Source organism: Phasianus colchicus, chromosome 2 (genome assembly GCF_987193195.1).
Source record: "Phasianus colchicus chromosome 2, bPhaCol1.hap1.1, whole genome shotgun sequence".
Taxonomy (NCBI): domain Eukaryota; kingdom Metazoa; phylum Chordata; class Aves; order Galliformes; family Phasianidae; genus Phasianus; species Phasianus colchicus.
Window position 1 is genome coordinate 20,342,925 of NC_143437.1, and position 16,774 is coordinate 20,359,698.

A 16,774-nucleotide genomic window follows, 5' to 3' on the forward strand; every position below is an offset into this window, starting at 1 on the left:
TGTTTTTATCTAAAAGTTTTTTTCTTTCCCTGTTACATTTGCATTTTCATCCTATGATACTCTGCACAATATTCATTAGGTTATTTTAGATATTTTTTCCATATGTCCATGTCTAATCAATAAGCTTCTCCATTTGCTGCAGGATTTCCACCTTATTGTGCGTCTACAGTCTATGATGCTGTGTGATTGGATTCTGCCTTGGCTAATGCACTGTTGTCTAAATTTTCTATGTTTCAGACCATTACACTGACTTTAATTTTGATGTATTTGCATTTTACACAGTTCTAGTCATACTCTTTTCCCTTCATCAGTTAAATTACTCTCTGTGCAGTATTACATTTGTACTACTGTTGTAAATACTAACTAAAGGCTTATAATTGAAGTGCTATTTACAGCTACTGACATCCAGCTCATTTCTGATTTCTCTGTGATGTTGACCTTTTATAGATTGTGCTGTTGTAAATCTTTGAAGTGATTTTTCTTGTCATCATATTTCTAGTAATTATGATTTGCATTGCATTAACACCTAGCAGCCTCTCCTACCTTACCCTTGTTGCATAAGATGACCTTTTTTTTATGTGCTAATTCACATACAGCTAACAGAAAACAATCCTTTCTCCAAAGAATTTATCCTGAAATGAAGATGAATGCTTGCTTCTATTTTTATATTTAAAATATCAGAATTTGAAGTCAGGGATTTTCTCATAAAGGACTTAGTACTAGAAAATATTTTCTTCCTTTTCTAACAAAAAATCTGAGTCCATTTGACTTTCTTTCCAGTCTGTATAAAGATAAATAAATGAAAAATGATTACAGATGCTATTTGTGAAAGATCCCATTTTTAGTAAAGCTTTCTCAACCTTAGTTCAAGTTTGTAAAAAATACTAATCAAAGCCTTAGATGAAAATTGGACTGGTGTTTCTCCTTTGCATGTCTTTCACTTCAGTATTAAGAGCAGCATAGAAATGGCCCTGCAGCTGACCCCTATTTCAAACAGGACTTTATTCCTAGAACTTCAAGATGTCAGTTATTCTTTCTACTCTGATAGGTAGACTCTAAAGAAATAATTCTTTTAGGATGTCTACATGTTGTATACTATTCCCATGCACGAAAGTGGAAGGCATTTCTGAATTTTGTTGGGCTTGCTAAGTGAATTTGAGTTAGGACACGCTTTTTTTAATGATTGTATTGCTTTGAACTTCTTTGAAAACAACAAAAAATTGATTCTAAGAGCTGGGGAATGCTAACAGCTAATGTGATTGTCTTCATCTCTTACATTTCACTCTGATTTTTCATATGTGATTTTTCTGAGGTCTTCATTTATTTATTTAGATAAATCGAGTAGTCAAAATGTCCAGCGTGTATCATGTTTTGGTAAACCCTCAGAAAATTCATGCCAGTGTTTTGCAGATCATCATAATTTTGTTTCTCATTTTAGTAAGATATGGAGTGCCTATGAAAAGATCTTGCTTGTCTTGAATGCTTTCTTTTCTGTTGAGTATATTAGGAAGCTTCACATTTACCTGTTTTGTTTTTTTTTTAGAGACTCTGATATCCTTGTGTTGTGCTCTCTTCTAAGTGCAGCAATCCATTCTTTTTCACTTCAACTTCAACTTCATTCTCATTCATATTCATTCATGAGTGTTCTCATGCCGTGATCAATCTTGTTCTGAGAAGATTGTTGTTGTTGTTTGTTTTTTTAAAATAACTTATTAGGATAAATTTAAAATCTTAAATGCATTGAGTCTGGTTTATATATTTCTGGAGTGCAGAGAACTGATTGGATAAGTTTGTTATAGTTCAGTTAATTGATCTATCGTTTGCTATTGATGTGCTGAATAATATTAATACAGACTGGGAATCTGTTCTTTAGGAAAACCTTGTGATATTCTGCATAAAGTAGAGATAGATAAGCTAAAAGCCTTTTCAGATATTAGTTTTTCTCAAGTGACAAATTCCTGGTGCTTAGGTAATTTTTCTGAATATGTATGGACATTTTGCTGATTTTATATATAAGGAGAACAAGGCAGTAATGAAGTTTTCAAACATCACAGAACCATACACAAGTGATATTGCCTACCGTTCTTCAGGAAGGTATATGAAACAAGGAGTGTTAAATGGTGGCTCTTGGGTCACATAGCTCAGTTATATTCTGGGTGCTGACTTGGGGTTTCCTGATTTTTGAATCTCTTGATTTTGCCTGGGAAGGGAAGAAGAAGGAAGAAAAAAAAAAAAAGCTATCACTCTGTAAGTGAAGGGAGAAAGTACTACTAATACATCAAATCTTATCAAATGACTTTAAACTTATCTTAGCTTTCTTTTCACCAAGGTTTGCTGTAAATCTTTCTTATTAGGGAGTAGCAAGACTGTTGTCCTTGCTAAAAGGAGAAGATTGATTTACTGTATTCATATGGAACCAGCAGAGTCCTATGAGTATGCAATAATGAATTAGAGTCCTATACATCTTACTTCTGTGTAATACTTTAGAAGACCTTATACTCTGGAATGTGCTAAGAAAGTCCATATGATAGAAACTTTTATAAATGGATGTGTCTTCTGCACAGAATAACAGCATAAAAAATCTTTTAGTATGTGCAATATTCTTATTCTTCAAATACTCTAATTGATTGTTCATTGGACTCAGTCAGCCAAAAGTGGAGAGAAACTTTGTACAGACATCATTAGTTTTTCTCCATTTAAAGATTAATCATGAAGAGCTCTGGCTCTTTAATTCTGTAATTTGTATATTTAATGGGCTGCTGCAGAATCTATGACAGTAATTAGCATAGCCTGAAAACTCATTAATACGCAACAACATGATTAATGCAGCATTAATGCAAACATGACTGAAGTTATTTGGGTTATGTAGTAAGAAGATTAAAGCTAAAATGTCCTGTTTGTTTTACCAGTAGTGGGTACAATGGGATAGCAAGCAAAATAAGAAAAAAACAGGTATCAAATTAGTCCTTTTAGTGTAAAAAAGACGCTCATTTCTCAATAAGAGGATTTAGGTTTTCAGTTGATGGCTTCCACAAGAAGTGCAACTTATTACAGCCTTTCAGTCATTCTATATCATTGTTTGTTCAACCTTCAGTTTGACTTATTTTTTTCTCAATTTGAGAAAGGATATAGATTAAAAAAAAGTCTTTAAATTGTCATTCTCTAACATAAACTTTTGCAAAATGTGGATTTTCTTTGACAGACTTCATTTTAAAAACTATTGTTTTCCAACTTCTCCTGTTGTTACTATCATCATAAAAGAATAGTCTGCTGACCTGAGATAGGAAATTCCAGTTATAGTTGAGAAAAGCTGATTTTTGTGCTTGCGTGTACATGTGTATGTGAGCATATATCTGTATATTTTGAATTTCTACTGAAAAAGGAAAACAATAATGGAGAGAATTACTAACTCAGTCTGTTTATGTGGACAAGCCTCAGAAGTATTTTCTAATATGTTAAGATAATGGCAGGATGTGGAGCCTATTCCTCTGCTAAGCATAATGAAAGACGGACTCATTTGGAAGTCCACTTTCCAGTTTTTCTGAACTAAATACAGAGATCTCTTTATATTATGAAGGACTTGTCCAAGAAATGTGTTATCCGAGCTTTTTCATCTCCTCCAAGGCCATTGTCAATTATATGGAGATCTTGTTTTAATAGTGATCCATTTTTTATAAGGCCTCCCTCATTACTTTTTTAAAATGTAGTTTCTAATGGGAAATAAATTTTAAACTGTATTTTAGATATGGTGATGATGTAACATGTCAAAATAAACAAATACTAATTGAATGGAAGAATATAGTAGCATAAAAGGTGATGTGGCTTCACGAAATGTGGATAACTGGAACCAGAATTGAACAATTTATTGAATTGATTTCCAGTTACCTAAGTGTTTCACTCATTCTATCCCTACTCCAGTTAAAAAGAAATTATTTTACGATTTCTGTGGGAAAATTTACTTCGATTAGGCAAAAGCATTTATATGCAGTCTTCATTTTAAGTGCTTAAAGTTTGTCAGCCTGAGGGAGTGCTGAGAGCCTAATGCTTCAGTCAAACCTTATATACAATTTCTATGATTTTTAGGTGTCATTATGTACTCATAAAGCTGTAGTAAACATAGAAGTATCACTTATTTTGCCAACAGGTTTCAACAGATTTCTGTTCATTTCTTTGGAATTTACATTTATATAATTATTTACACCATTTAATGCCTTGTAGCAGCTTCTAAGTATTTAGCATGTCTAAAAACTTACGCTGGTTGGCTCCTCTGAGCTGGACTTTGAATGTCTGCTTGTAAAGAAATGTACATTACAGGTGCTTTTAGCTGAGTGCGTTTGTCAAAGATTATTGTTAAACTCACTTTTCTGAAAATCTCTCATTATTGTAGAAGATGTCTACAATTACCTATCTTTAATTATCTTTGTCTGTAGTCTTCCCTTAACTCCTCCACCTAAATATTTTTTAAATCAAATATTTTTTTAAAATTCTGTGAATGTGCTTGAATTTTTGAAATAGTAGCCACGAACTGTTGAGAAACTTTCTTGCAAAATCTACCCCAGATATAAAGCAAATTTTGTTTTCTGGTGATCCATTTTGGTCTTCAAGTTCCATGAAACCGTATTTTGAAAAACAATCTTTCTGTGATCAGGTTAAATGAGATCCATTTTCAGTGCTCATGGTCAATAAAGCAAAACAAAACAAGTACCAAAAATGAATTGCATACACCTAATTATTACAAATCTCAAACAGAATTTCCAGTTTTGTTTTATTTTTAGTCTGGAATCCAGTCTGGATGGACTTGAGAATCATAGAATGGCTTGTGTTGGAAGTGACCTTATAGTTCCATCCCCCCTGCTGTGAGCAGGGTTGCAAAGAGCTAGATTAGACTGTCTGGTACCCATCAAGACTCACCTTGAATACCTCCAGGGATGGGGCATCCTCAGCTTCTCCAGGCAGCCTGTTCCAGTGCTTCACCACCCTCTGAGTGAACAGTTTATTCCTAACATCTAGCCTAAACTTCTCCTGTTTCAGTTTAAATCCACTCCCCATCTTATCACTATCTACCTGTGTAAAAGTTTGTCTGCCTCCTGCTTGTAAGATTTTTTCATGCTCTGGGAGAGCCTTCTCCAAGTTAAACAGTCCTGACTCCCTTAGCCTTTCATAGGAGAAGCACTCCAGCCTTTTGATCATTTTCTTGGCCATCCTCTGGACAAACTTGAACAACTTCACATCCTTCTTGTGTTGGAATCCTCAGGCCTGGACACAGTACTTCTGATGGGACCTGAGAAACCTTTTCACAAATATGTATATATAGACATTTCTGTTAAAAGTATTGTTTTCGCAAGTTTTTATATTCCAGTGAAAAATAGGTTTTAAAATAATCCAATAATCCTTAAGATGCATTTGTTCAATTTGTTCCTCTGTACTTTTTTTTTTTTGCAACTGGTATTTTTTTCTCAGCTAGTTTGCAAAATTTGCAGAATTTATTAAATTTATTAAATCATTTATCAGTGAGACAGTGGCTCACATATAGTATCTAGTTTCTCCATTCTTCACTTATGAAATACAGCAAAATACTAATATTGAGGCATAAAATATTTCGAGCTGGGTTGTCCAAATTCCTTATCTTGTGAGAGACTCCAAAGATACCAGTGTTTAAAGAAGTAAAATGGTACTCTGAATAATGTAATAGGCAACAAATGAAGTTAGAATTTGCAGCATGTACTGTGAATGAAAAAGGTGATTCCTGACTCATCAAAACCTTATACGAAGCTATGGCAGCTCTACAGGCAGGAATTAAGGTTTTGTAAACCTCTTCAATATCCAAAGAAGAGAGCTCCCATAAAACATTTGTGAACTTCAAGAAATATCACAACATTACTGTTGTGAACCATATAATTTGTTTTCTGATGCTTGACATTATAAAATATTGATGTTTTTGCAGAAACTCAATTATGTTCTTTGCAGTTGTCCTTCTGAATTAGGAGTGGGAAGGGATCCTTCAGACTTCAGAAATATATTTTGTCAGCTTGACAAAAAATACTGACAGCTTGTTAAATTAATTGTGCTTCACAATGCTGCGATTATAGGTCATCATCAGTCTCAGCCCCTCAGCCGATAGTGATACTGATGGAACCTCAAAGAGGCAGTTCCCTTTCCTTAAGTATGGCTACTACTCATTGATCTTTTTATTTGTTGTATATTAATTGTATACAATTGCTTTTTTTGAAAGTATGCTAACTGCATGACTGATTTTCCTTTTTCTCAGAGAGAATGTTTCATACATGTGTATGCATCATATGTTATTTCCTAAAATGATTTATATGAAGTGGTGTCAAAGGATGTTTCTCATAGGTATTGGTAACAGGCATGATCTACTATGAATGAGAAAGGTTAAGGAACAGATAATCTCGGGAACCATCATGGACCAGTTAAAGGTCATCCAGGGAATCAGGCCCAGTCAGCATGGATTTACAAATGGTAGATCCTGTTTGACAAACCTGATTTCATTCTATGGCAAGGTGACACACTGAGTGGATGAAGGTAAGGCTGTCAATGTGGTCTACCTGGACTTCAGTAAAGCCTTTGACACCGTCTCCCACAACATTCTCATGGAGAAGCTGTCTGCTCATGGTTTGAATGGGTGTGGATGGGCTCCTCTGGGTGCAACACTGGCTGGATGGCTGGGCCCAAAAGTGTTGCGGACAGTGGATTTAAATTCAGTTGGCAGCTGGTCACGAGTGGTGTCCCCCAGGGCTTGGTACTGAGGCTGCTTTTATTTAACATCTTTATTAACAATCTTGACAAGGGGATTGAGTACACCCTCAGTAAGTTTGCAGATGACATCAAGTTGAGAGGGAGTTTTGATCTTTCTGAGAGGAGAAAGGCACTATAGACTGGGTCAATGGGCCAAGGTTAACTGTATGAGTTTCAGTAGGGCCAAGTGTTGGGTCCTGCATTTTAATCACAAAAACCCTATGCAATCCTACAATCTTGGGGAGGAGTGGCCGGAAAGCTGTCTGATGGAAAGGGGCCTTGATGTACTGCTGGACAGTCAGCTGAATATCAGCCAGCAAGTGTGCCCAGGTGGCCAAGAAGACCAATGGCATCCTGGATTGTATCAGGAATGGTACTCATCTCGAGTACTATGTTCAGTTTTGCACACTTCAGTACAGAAAGGACATTGAGGTGTTGGAGCAGGTCCAAAGAAGGTAACAAGGCTTGTGAAGATCTTGGAAAATATGCCCTATGAGGAGCAACTAAAGGAACTGGGACTGTTAAGTCTGGGGAAAAGGAGGCTGAGGGGAGACCTTATTGCTCTCTTCCAATATCTGAAAGGTGCTTACAGCAAGACTGGGGCTGATCTCTTCTCACTGGTGACAGGTGACAGAACAAGGGGAAATGGTCTTAAGTTGTGCCAGGATAAGTTTCAGTTGGATATCAGGAAAAACTTCTTTACAGAAAGAGTTGTTAAGCACTGGAATAGGCTCCCCAGGGAGGTGGTTGAGTCACCATCATCCCTGGATGTGTTTAAAAACCATTTGGATGTGGTGCTCAGGGACATGATTTAGCAAATGGTTGTTAGAGTTAGGGTAGTATGGTTAGGTTGTGGTTGAACTTGATGATCTTTAAGGTCTTTTCCAACCTGAGCAATTCTATGAATGTGCATCAAAATTATGATTGTTTTCTATATAGAAAACAAGAAAAACTTTCATCCCTTGTTGGTTTTGGCCTGATACAAATTAGTGAAACGTATATGAAAAGACCTAGTGTGAAAAGACCAAGTAGTTTGGTCTAAAACCCAATAAATTACACTGTTTTTTAGGAAAGGTTTTATACAGAAAGATTATGGAAGTGTATAGTATATGAATGAAGTAACATGAAAATATTACTGGCAAATTTCTGGGGATAGTTACAATGTTTTTTTCTCCTTTTCTTACTAGACTTTTCACTGCTTTCTTCTTAGTCACCCAACAAGTTTGTGATTCTACAACATGCTACTTTCTTATTGCAGCCATTAATGAGCTCTAGAAATCTTTTTGCTCCATATTTTTTTCACTTCTCAGCTGCTGAGATGAAAAGAGAGAAAAAGAAAGTAGAAATGTAACAATGCAGGATGTCGCTCAGTATTCCCTCAAGTAATTATCTGTGTGGGGTTTTTTTTGAAGTAGACTGTTTGTTCTATATTATACATTTGAAGTTGAGGAAAAAGGCAGATGTTTCTGTTGCTGCCTTTTTTTATTTTGCAAAATGCTAGTAAAGTATAGATATAGATCCAACATAGACTCAGATATCCAGTTTTGCACATTAAAAATGTTGTGCCAAATTAGGCCTATGGATTTGTAATTTTCTTATTCCTATAAGGTAAATTTCCAGGAGATGACTTAAAAGAAAGGCATTCTGGTGATGGTTGTCCAACATTTGTTTATTCATGATTATACTTGTCAAAAATGGATACATAATTATGAGTTGTTTCATTAATGTGTTCTTAGATTTTTAGTGAATATGTTGCAGACAGCGATATTTAGGAGTTGTTTGGTGTGGTATTTGATATTTGTAGTCGTAAATAACAAAAATATGTTTTATTTTATGCCATTTGAATGACGTTTCATGTGCTGATGCAGTGTTTTATCAGAAACCAAATGGAAACTATTGATAATAATCGGGAAATTTTTTAAGTATTGGTCATTTATTATTTCTTGGGATATTTCTTGCTTTTGTTAAAACTAGTTCTTTTCCAGGTATTCTTTTTTAAATCAGGTACCATCATGCATATATGTTACATATATGTATGTATATCATGTTACACCTGATATGCATATGCAATATATGCAAACACAAATTAGATAGCTTGGTATCAAAAAACATTACTCTTCTTAGAAACACTTAAGTTTAGCAACTTCATTTCTGCTTTAGTGATAGGAGTCTTAAGGGACTGGTTGAAATCCACATATGAAACTGCCTGTTGTTCAAATATTAGAACAGGATCCTAATATTTGAATTGTTTCCTTAACAAAGCAATTACCTACTAGCATGAGTAACAGTTATATCATTATTTTTTTGTGTGTGTGGATGAGTAAGGGCTCTGAAATCACAGAACTTTCTCTCAAAGGCTGACTCAGAATGGGTTATGAGAATTTCTCCTACAGTTACTGAAGGGGCCTTAAAATGATCAGAACTTCCATGCCAAGCTTTTAGTTTGCTACTTCACCACTGTTTTTAAATTGATCTTCTGTTTATAATTACACTATCATAACGTGTAAGAACTATTTTACTTATTAACTATTTGCTTGTTCTTTCTAACCAGGTATTAAAGTGAAATTTAAAACCAAGGAACCTGATGGTTTAATATTTTTCTCTGCTTCACCTGGAAATCAAGAGGAATACATTGCACTTCAGCTGAGGAGTGGGCGTCCTTACTTTCTTTTTGATCCACAGGTACAAAAAAAAAAAACAAGATCGTATAAGAATAGCTATATTATATATTCTGGTAGTTTTAACTGCTTATCTGTTTATTTATTTAAAATGAGCCAAGTTAACTGTCTCTTCAGAACCAATGAACATTTAAGTAATAAATGCATTCCCATTTTTGTTACATTTTGTTACATTACACTACTATTACAACTTTATTTTTATACTTCATGGTGTTTTTTGTCAGTACCACCAAACACCACTATAAGATACCAAGACTTCAATTAGATGGAAGTATTTTTTTGTATTGGCAGAAAGTCTGTTCCAGCACTAATGACTGTAGAAAAGACAGAAGTAATCAAGGAAATGCTATAAAATAAACTCCACAAAATTAAATTAAAAAAAAAAAGACAACGACTGCATTCCTTTCATTTTTTGGGGTATTTTCTGTTTTCTCTAAGATACAAAAAATGTATTTTCCCATGAATTATGGATTGGAAGGAACTTAAACCTAAATGTTTATTCATCTTTCATGTTTTTAAGCTTGTCTTTTCTAGTGGCTATAACATTCTTTAGAATAAATGAAAGTTAGAACTACAATTATTGGAAAATGCTTTATGTAAACTACTTTTTTTTATTTGAGTGATCAGCAGCTCTGGAACTTCTTTTTTTTAAGCCCACCCATCTTCTACCACACAACCTTCTTTTCTTCCCTTTCTTCTGTCTGCTGGATTCTCTTCCGCTCCCACTGGCTTATTCCTTCCTGTTCATTGGGAAGCATGGACTGATGGAGCCATGGTCTGCAGCTTGGGGTTGCATTTTCTCCAGTGGAGGAGGTCATTTCTAAGGTTTTATCAAAAGGACAAGAGAGATCAGGCTTCTGATGACATATTTGTACTGGAGTTTTAATATTGTAATTTTGTCATGTATTAATATCATAGTGTCCGGAGATTCCTGTTTGGATTAAGGTTGAATTGTAGCTATTGTAGTAGAAGCACAAATACATAGAAGCTTTATTCTTATAGATTTAGGTCCCATAACAATTGCTTTACAGCATCCTGGAAATGACAGCTCTAATTAGCCACCCAGGGTCTTCACACAGTGTATGAACAATCTGGCCTCTAACAGATCCAGGAAAACCTGCAGTCAGGAGTTCTTTGTCCTCATTTGCCATGTAACTAGAAGCAAATACTGAAAGAAAAAGCAGAGATCTTATGTGCTCAAGGATTCAAACTAGATTCACAAAGCATCTAAATCTTGCTAATTTGTTAAATTTATATTCTTTAGATGCTCTACTTGGATTTGTAGAGACAAACCTAGACATAGTAAAAGGAAAATTATTTTTGTTATGGTAATGCATATTTACCTAAAAGAGAGTATATAAATATTCCTGGCCTTCTTGTGCTTAATTCTGCCCCTTCACTGAATCTATGCTTTTGGTAAGATTTTAGTAAGATTTCATATGTATATGCATATGAATCTATAGCATTTGGTAAGAATCATAGAATGGTTTGAGTTGGTAGAGACCTCAAACATCACCAAGTTTCACTGCTATGAGCAGTGTTGTTAAATTAGGCACTTGACCGTGTTACCCAGGGCCCCATCCAGCCTAGCCTTGAACACTTCCATGGATGGGGCATCTACAGTTTCTCTGGACAGCCTGTTCCAGCACCTTGTCACTCCCTCATGTAATCTGAATCTATCTTTCTTCTTTCTTCTTTCTTTAAAATCATTCCCTTTTGTTCTATCACTATCTACTCATGTGAAAAGTTGATTTCCCTCCTGTTTATAAGTTCTCTGCAAGTATTGAAAGCCACAGTGAGGTCTTCCTGGAGCCGCCTCTAGATTGAACAAGCCCAGCTCCCTCACCTGTCCTCAAAGAAGATGTGCTCGAATCCTCTGAGCATCTTTGTGGTCCTACTCTGGACCTGCTCCAAAAGCTCCTCATCTTTCTTGTGATGGGGGGCCAAGACCTGGGTGCAGTACTCCAGATGAGATCCCACAAGAGCAGAGTAAAGAAGTGCAATCACATCCATTGCCTGCCGCCACCCCTCTTTTGATGCAGCCCAGGATACTATTGGCATTCCATGTTGCAAGTGCACACTGATGGTTCATGTCAAGTTTTTCATCTATCAAATCCCTTCTTGGCAGAGCTGCTCTCAATGAGTTCTCCTCCTAGTCTTAACATAGATCTGGGTCTCTAAGAATGCCATATCTGTCTTGTTCGAAAACTTTATTGCATCCCTATTACTACCAAGCATGCTATAGTGCAGTATTTTATGTGACTGCATCAAAATGTAGCAATTCTATGGCCAATTAATGCAACAAAGGTTTTCACTGTCAGTGGCAACTAATGAGTTCCTAGGTAGCAGTGAAATTTCTTGTTTGTTTTATATTATTAAACCTAATCCTGTTTCAGTGTGCCAGCCTTTAACATTCTTCTTGCAATGATATTCAAATCTTTTTACATATTAACGAAGCTTTCCAAGTTTGTGTCCCCAGCAAGTTTTGTAGGATAACCCTGCTTTTTGAGCTGCAACCCCTTAGGAAATGGTAATGACTGAACCTTGAGGATTTTTATTAAATAACCTTTCTATAGCTCATTGTTTCTTTCTGAATATAACTGACTATTGTCATCTCTTCTGCTGCCTTCCTGTTCACACAATAGGTTCCTATAACTTTTTGAATGTAGCTGCTTACTATTTGCTCTTCCTATCCTGTAAGGTCAGATATATTCTGTAGCACCAATTCTTATTCCTTCATTAGTGTATCAGTTTGCATTTGTATGCAAATATTTTAATTGCTTCTTATAGGCATAGTGTGGTTTCCTAATCAGGTTATATGCATTATTTTCTCTAATTATGGTCATGATACATATAACAAACGCTTAGGGCCCTGCCTTTAAGCACTTCTATTAAAAACTTCAAAAGTTCTGTTTCATGCGTCTGCTGCTCTTTATCTGTACCAACCTGGCATAATATTCTGTGCTCCACTCCAGCTGCGTCCTGTCACAGGTTAATTATTTTTACCCCAGTCCCTTTCAGGGTTCTTGTATGCATCTTCACTTGTGGTGAATAGTGTATTATTTCTTTGCTGTACCTGCACTGAGGATAGTTTTGCCAGATCTTCCTAGTCAGGAATCTTCAGGTACTTTAATGTCTTCCTTCTCTAATTGTGAATTTCACATATTTTTCTTCCTGTCCGTTTGTACTTCTCTAAGCTTCACGGACACCATTACTCATCTGTTTGTTGTCTGACCCTCTCTTTTGTCTCCATTTCATGTTGTCTGGCTGCTCTTTTTTCCTTTCTTATTGCTTTACTGTCATTCTTTACTTGTTTCTACTCGTTCTCCAGGAGGCATGAGGTTTTTTTGTGCTAATTGACCTCCTCCTTGGTCTTGTCTGCACAGTCACATTGTTCATAGATCTTCCTCCAAGCTTGGTGTTTCTGCAAATCTTCAACTGTCTGTGGAGTCTTTAATGCTCTTCCATCTGATTTTATAGTTATCTGTCATAGGTTACAGGTCATTTGTTCTATATTTTTCCCAGGGAAGCACTGAATATTTTATACAAAGTGAAATCACTAACAGTGGAAATTTAAGGCTAATCTTAATGACATTTTTCCTTAGTGACTGGGACAGTCTTCTGAGGACAGAATTCTGGATTCTGCTCCTGGTATTGGGAGAATTGAATCCAGCTTTTCCTTCAGAAGTTGATACATTCACTAAACTTATCAGCAAAATAACAGTTACTTTTGTCTGATGTTTGTTGAAAAGTCGAAGTAGTAGAATGCAGTCTGAGAGTTAGCTTCTATTCCCAAGTAAAAAGGAAAATGGAAAATACTGAGTTATGAATCTAGACTGTGCTTTGCTTCTTGTCACTGGCAAAACTTCAGTACTTTTGCATTTTTTCAGTGACAAAAATTTGGATATTGAAAAATCCTACTGGTAGACTTACTTCTGGACTTTGCCACCTAGCCAATAGCTTTGAAAATCCATATTTGTGATCTTTTGTAAATTTGTTCATGAACAGCACAGAGAGTCACAGAGATTCCAATTTATCTACATACTACTGAGACCTGCTAAAAAATGAAGACTTAGTATATAGCTCAACAAAGTAATCCAAATTTGGTTCCCCATGTGTGATTTTAAAAATGTAAAACAACACATTTCATGACAAGGTATTTGAGTGTAAACACAGAATCACTCAGATGGTTCTGGATAAAATGTCACACAGAAGAGGCCTTCAATGCAGTACAATCTGAATCCTGGACTCGGTTTTTTTCCTTCCTTCTTTTTCCCCTGAAACTAAACACAGGTTAGCACATATGGTTGTGTGGTCTCAGATTGAATTCATTACAAATAAACGTGGTTTCTGATGTATAAAACTATTAATGCTCTAGACTGTTGCCAAACATAATATGAAGAACCACTTATTCAAGCACCTGATCTTTAGAATGCAGCATCGTTTGTAACAATTTTAACGCTAACTAAGTACACTTTGATGAGACAGCATTTAATAAAATGCTCATTAATTTCATCATTAGCAAGGGTATGCTAAGAAGTAAGCCAGTTTCTTATGTCACGCCCAATTAGCATCCCATGCTAGTAATCCCATTAGTATTGTTGAATTCACTAATGGAAAAACTAATGGGCATGCTACCAGGGCACATTAATTGGGCATGACACCAGTTCTGGTTTTAATTATTAAACTACGATAATGAAATGTGTGTTTGTAAAATATTAAAATGTTGAAATAGAGGAGAAGACAATAAAAAATAGTACATGAAAATGTGCGTGTTAGTATATAAGGATATATGGCTTTGAATTATTATCATGGGATTTAGGCCTACTGCACAAACTATTTCAATACTAAGATGTTATCTGAGTGGAGTGAGAAACATGCTGTGTAAATATTCATAGAAAATGATTTTTTTCTGTAACTGAGTACACATGTACACATATATGTATTCTCATACATTGGACAGTCCCCAATTAAAAATACACCACATAATGCATGCAGTACTAAAAATCTCTGTGATGAGAAGCAATTTCTTTTAAATGCACACCATTTTCAGTGCGTAATACAATATTCCAACAATGTCACTTAAGTGTAAATGCAATAAGTCATTGTTTTTATCAACAGGTTTTCTTCATATGTACACTTCAGTCTTTCTGCTAGAAAGTACTAGAAGATCTGGAAACAATTTGAGCTGTTTAATTTGGAAAAAAAATTGGAAAACTTTAGCAAATTCTAGAAATTGCTTTTGTGAAGCTTAAGCTACAAAGTAACTACAAAGATTGCAATTCTTTGATATTAAACGTTCTTTGTGCAGCATAATGCTTTACCATTCACTCATGACATGATGCATATGACAATTCTATTTTGTGAATTCAACTGAATACTGAGTTACCACATGGTGAAAGTATGATATAAAGATCTGAGGCAATATTACTGGAATTACTTGGAAAGCTGAACGCAGTTTGAATATAAATCCCATGTCAATTCTTGAAGGAAGTTATTTTATTTTCATTGCAACACAATTTAAATTTATACCTTGTTTTGATGGTTTATAGTCTTGATATTTGGTTTGGCATCTGCCTCTGTTATTTTTCTCTTACTCAGCAATTCAGAAAAGATGTATTTGATTTTTGTCATGGAGATCTCTAAATTTACCCCCTCGTCTCATTATATTCTTTTGTTTTAATAAAACCAGGGTAAAAAGAAGAATATTTTTTTTATAGTCTGTACTTATACAAGCTTGTACTATACAAGCATCCTCAGTAATTACCTACTAGGTTTTTTTGTTGTTGTTCTGAACCTTGTGGTGTGACCTTTTCTTTCATAAATGCACTATACCCTCTTACCCCAAAACTCTGTTCCTTTTGATACCAAGTTAAAGGGGAAATAACATGCTTTCTCTTCTGTATGAATGCTCCTGTGTTTTGCGTCACCACCAGTAAATACGCTCTGCAATCAATGATCCTGATGTGAAGGTGCTTTCTGTGGACTGCATGTTGAATCATGTCCTTCAAACCACAGAATCCAATGAAGTAGTTAAATAGAGTCTTATTAATAAGAAATCAGAAACCAATAAGTCTTGTTAGTAAGAAATAAGAAATCAGTGACGACCCTCAATATTTGTGCCTCCTCCTCTTTTTCATCAGGGGACCAACACGCAGTTTTCTATTTTTGATAGAAATGAACTAGGTCCTTCATTTCTTATTTATTTGAGGAAGATAATTTTGGGGGGGAGTTAGTAATAAACTTCAGTATTCAGGAAGAAACTATACAGAGGAATTTTGTCTTTATTTTTGGATGTTGTTACACAGTGGGATATGAAGATAAAAGTAGAAATCTAAATCCTACCCACCTAATTTTCTAAATCGGATTCTTCTGTTAATAAAAAGGGATCTGCAGTAGCAGTCACACCAACCAATGATGGTGGGAAGGAGTACAATGATAACAGTTGGCACCAAATAATTGCTACAAGAATTCAAGCACTGGGAAACATCACAGTAGATGGGCAGTACACAGGTAATCAATCCAAATTTGCGTGATTATTTTGGTATTTCTCAGGTTGTTGCTCACTTGCTTAATTTTCTAGTACTTTTGGTCATCCACAAAACAAAAAAGAAATCTCTCAATTTTATGACAAAATCGCTACTCTTTTGTCAGTTTTTCTTTTTGTGCTTTTGATCTTTTAATTGTATTGGTGTTCTTTTGTAAGTTATCGTTGTAATTAGTTCCAGGATATGTATGTACAGGAAAATATTAGGATGTGTGTTACATCAGCATCTCTTCTAACAAATGTCAAGATTCTGTTGAGATGGAAGTCTTGTGTTCAATGTTTTTAGCAGAATAATGACCTATTTTGTTTAGGTTCATCTTCGGCCACTAGTGGCAGTACCATTATTGGGGAGAACACTGGAGTTTTTGTTGGAGGACTTCCACAGGGTTACACTATTGTAAGAAGGGATGAAGGTGAGTGCAATTGCAGTTTGTATTATGTAGTGTACATGGAATCCTAGGCAGGGGCACTGTCTTAACTGCCTTTGTAGTATTGTGCTTTGTAGTGACATTGTGCTGGGGACACAGTGTGCACAATCATTTACCTAATTATTTTGATCAAAATTAAGCCTGTACAGTTGATCTTTTGGGAAAAAATATCTTTATAGCTGAATTTCATCTGCACTAATTTACTGTTGCGTCTAATAAGGTCTGTGCATGTTTTTAAAAGTTTACATACAGAATTATAAATCTGGAAGCAATTTGTTATGTAGGCAAATACATGGATGTGTTCTATGTTCTAGATTCCTAAGTTATTTTCAAAAAAGACATAATATTTGTTTTTAATAGCTTAA

The 16,774-nt window shown here is 35.3% G+C and overlaps 1 protein-coding gene across 1 annotated transcript in view; it reads left to right on the forward strand.

Annotated features, from left to right (window-relative positions):
- The window catches only part of USH2A (usherin), a 389,040-nt gene that overhangs the window by 136,077 nt on the left and 236,189 nt on the right, over nucleotides 1-16,774 (forward strand). Inside the window, exons 22-24 of the mRNA XM_031595830.2 lie at nucleotides 9,308-9,438; nucleotides 15,821-15,947; nucleotides 16,293-16,394. Coding sequence (XP_031451690.2) covers nucleotides 9,308-9,438; nucleotides 15,821-15,947; nucleotides 16,293-16,394 — 360 coding nt within the window. The remainder of the gene's footprint in view (nucleotides 1-9,307; nucleotides 9,439-15,820; nucleotides 15,948-16,292; nucleotides 16,395-16,774) is intronic.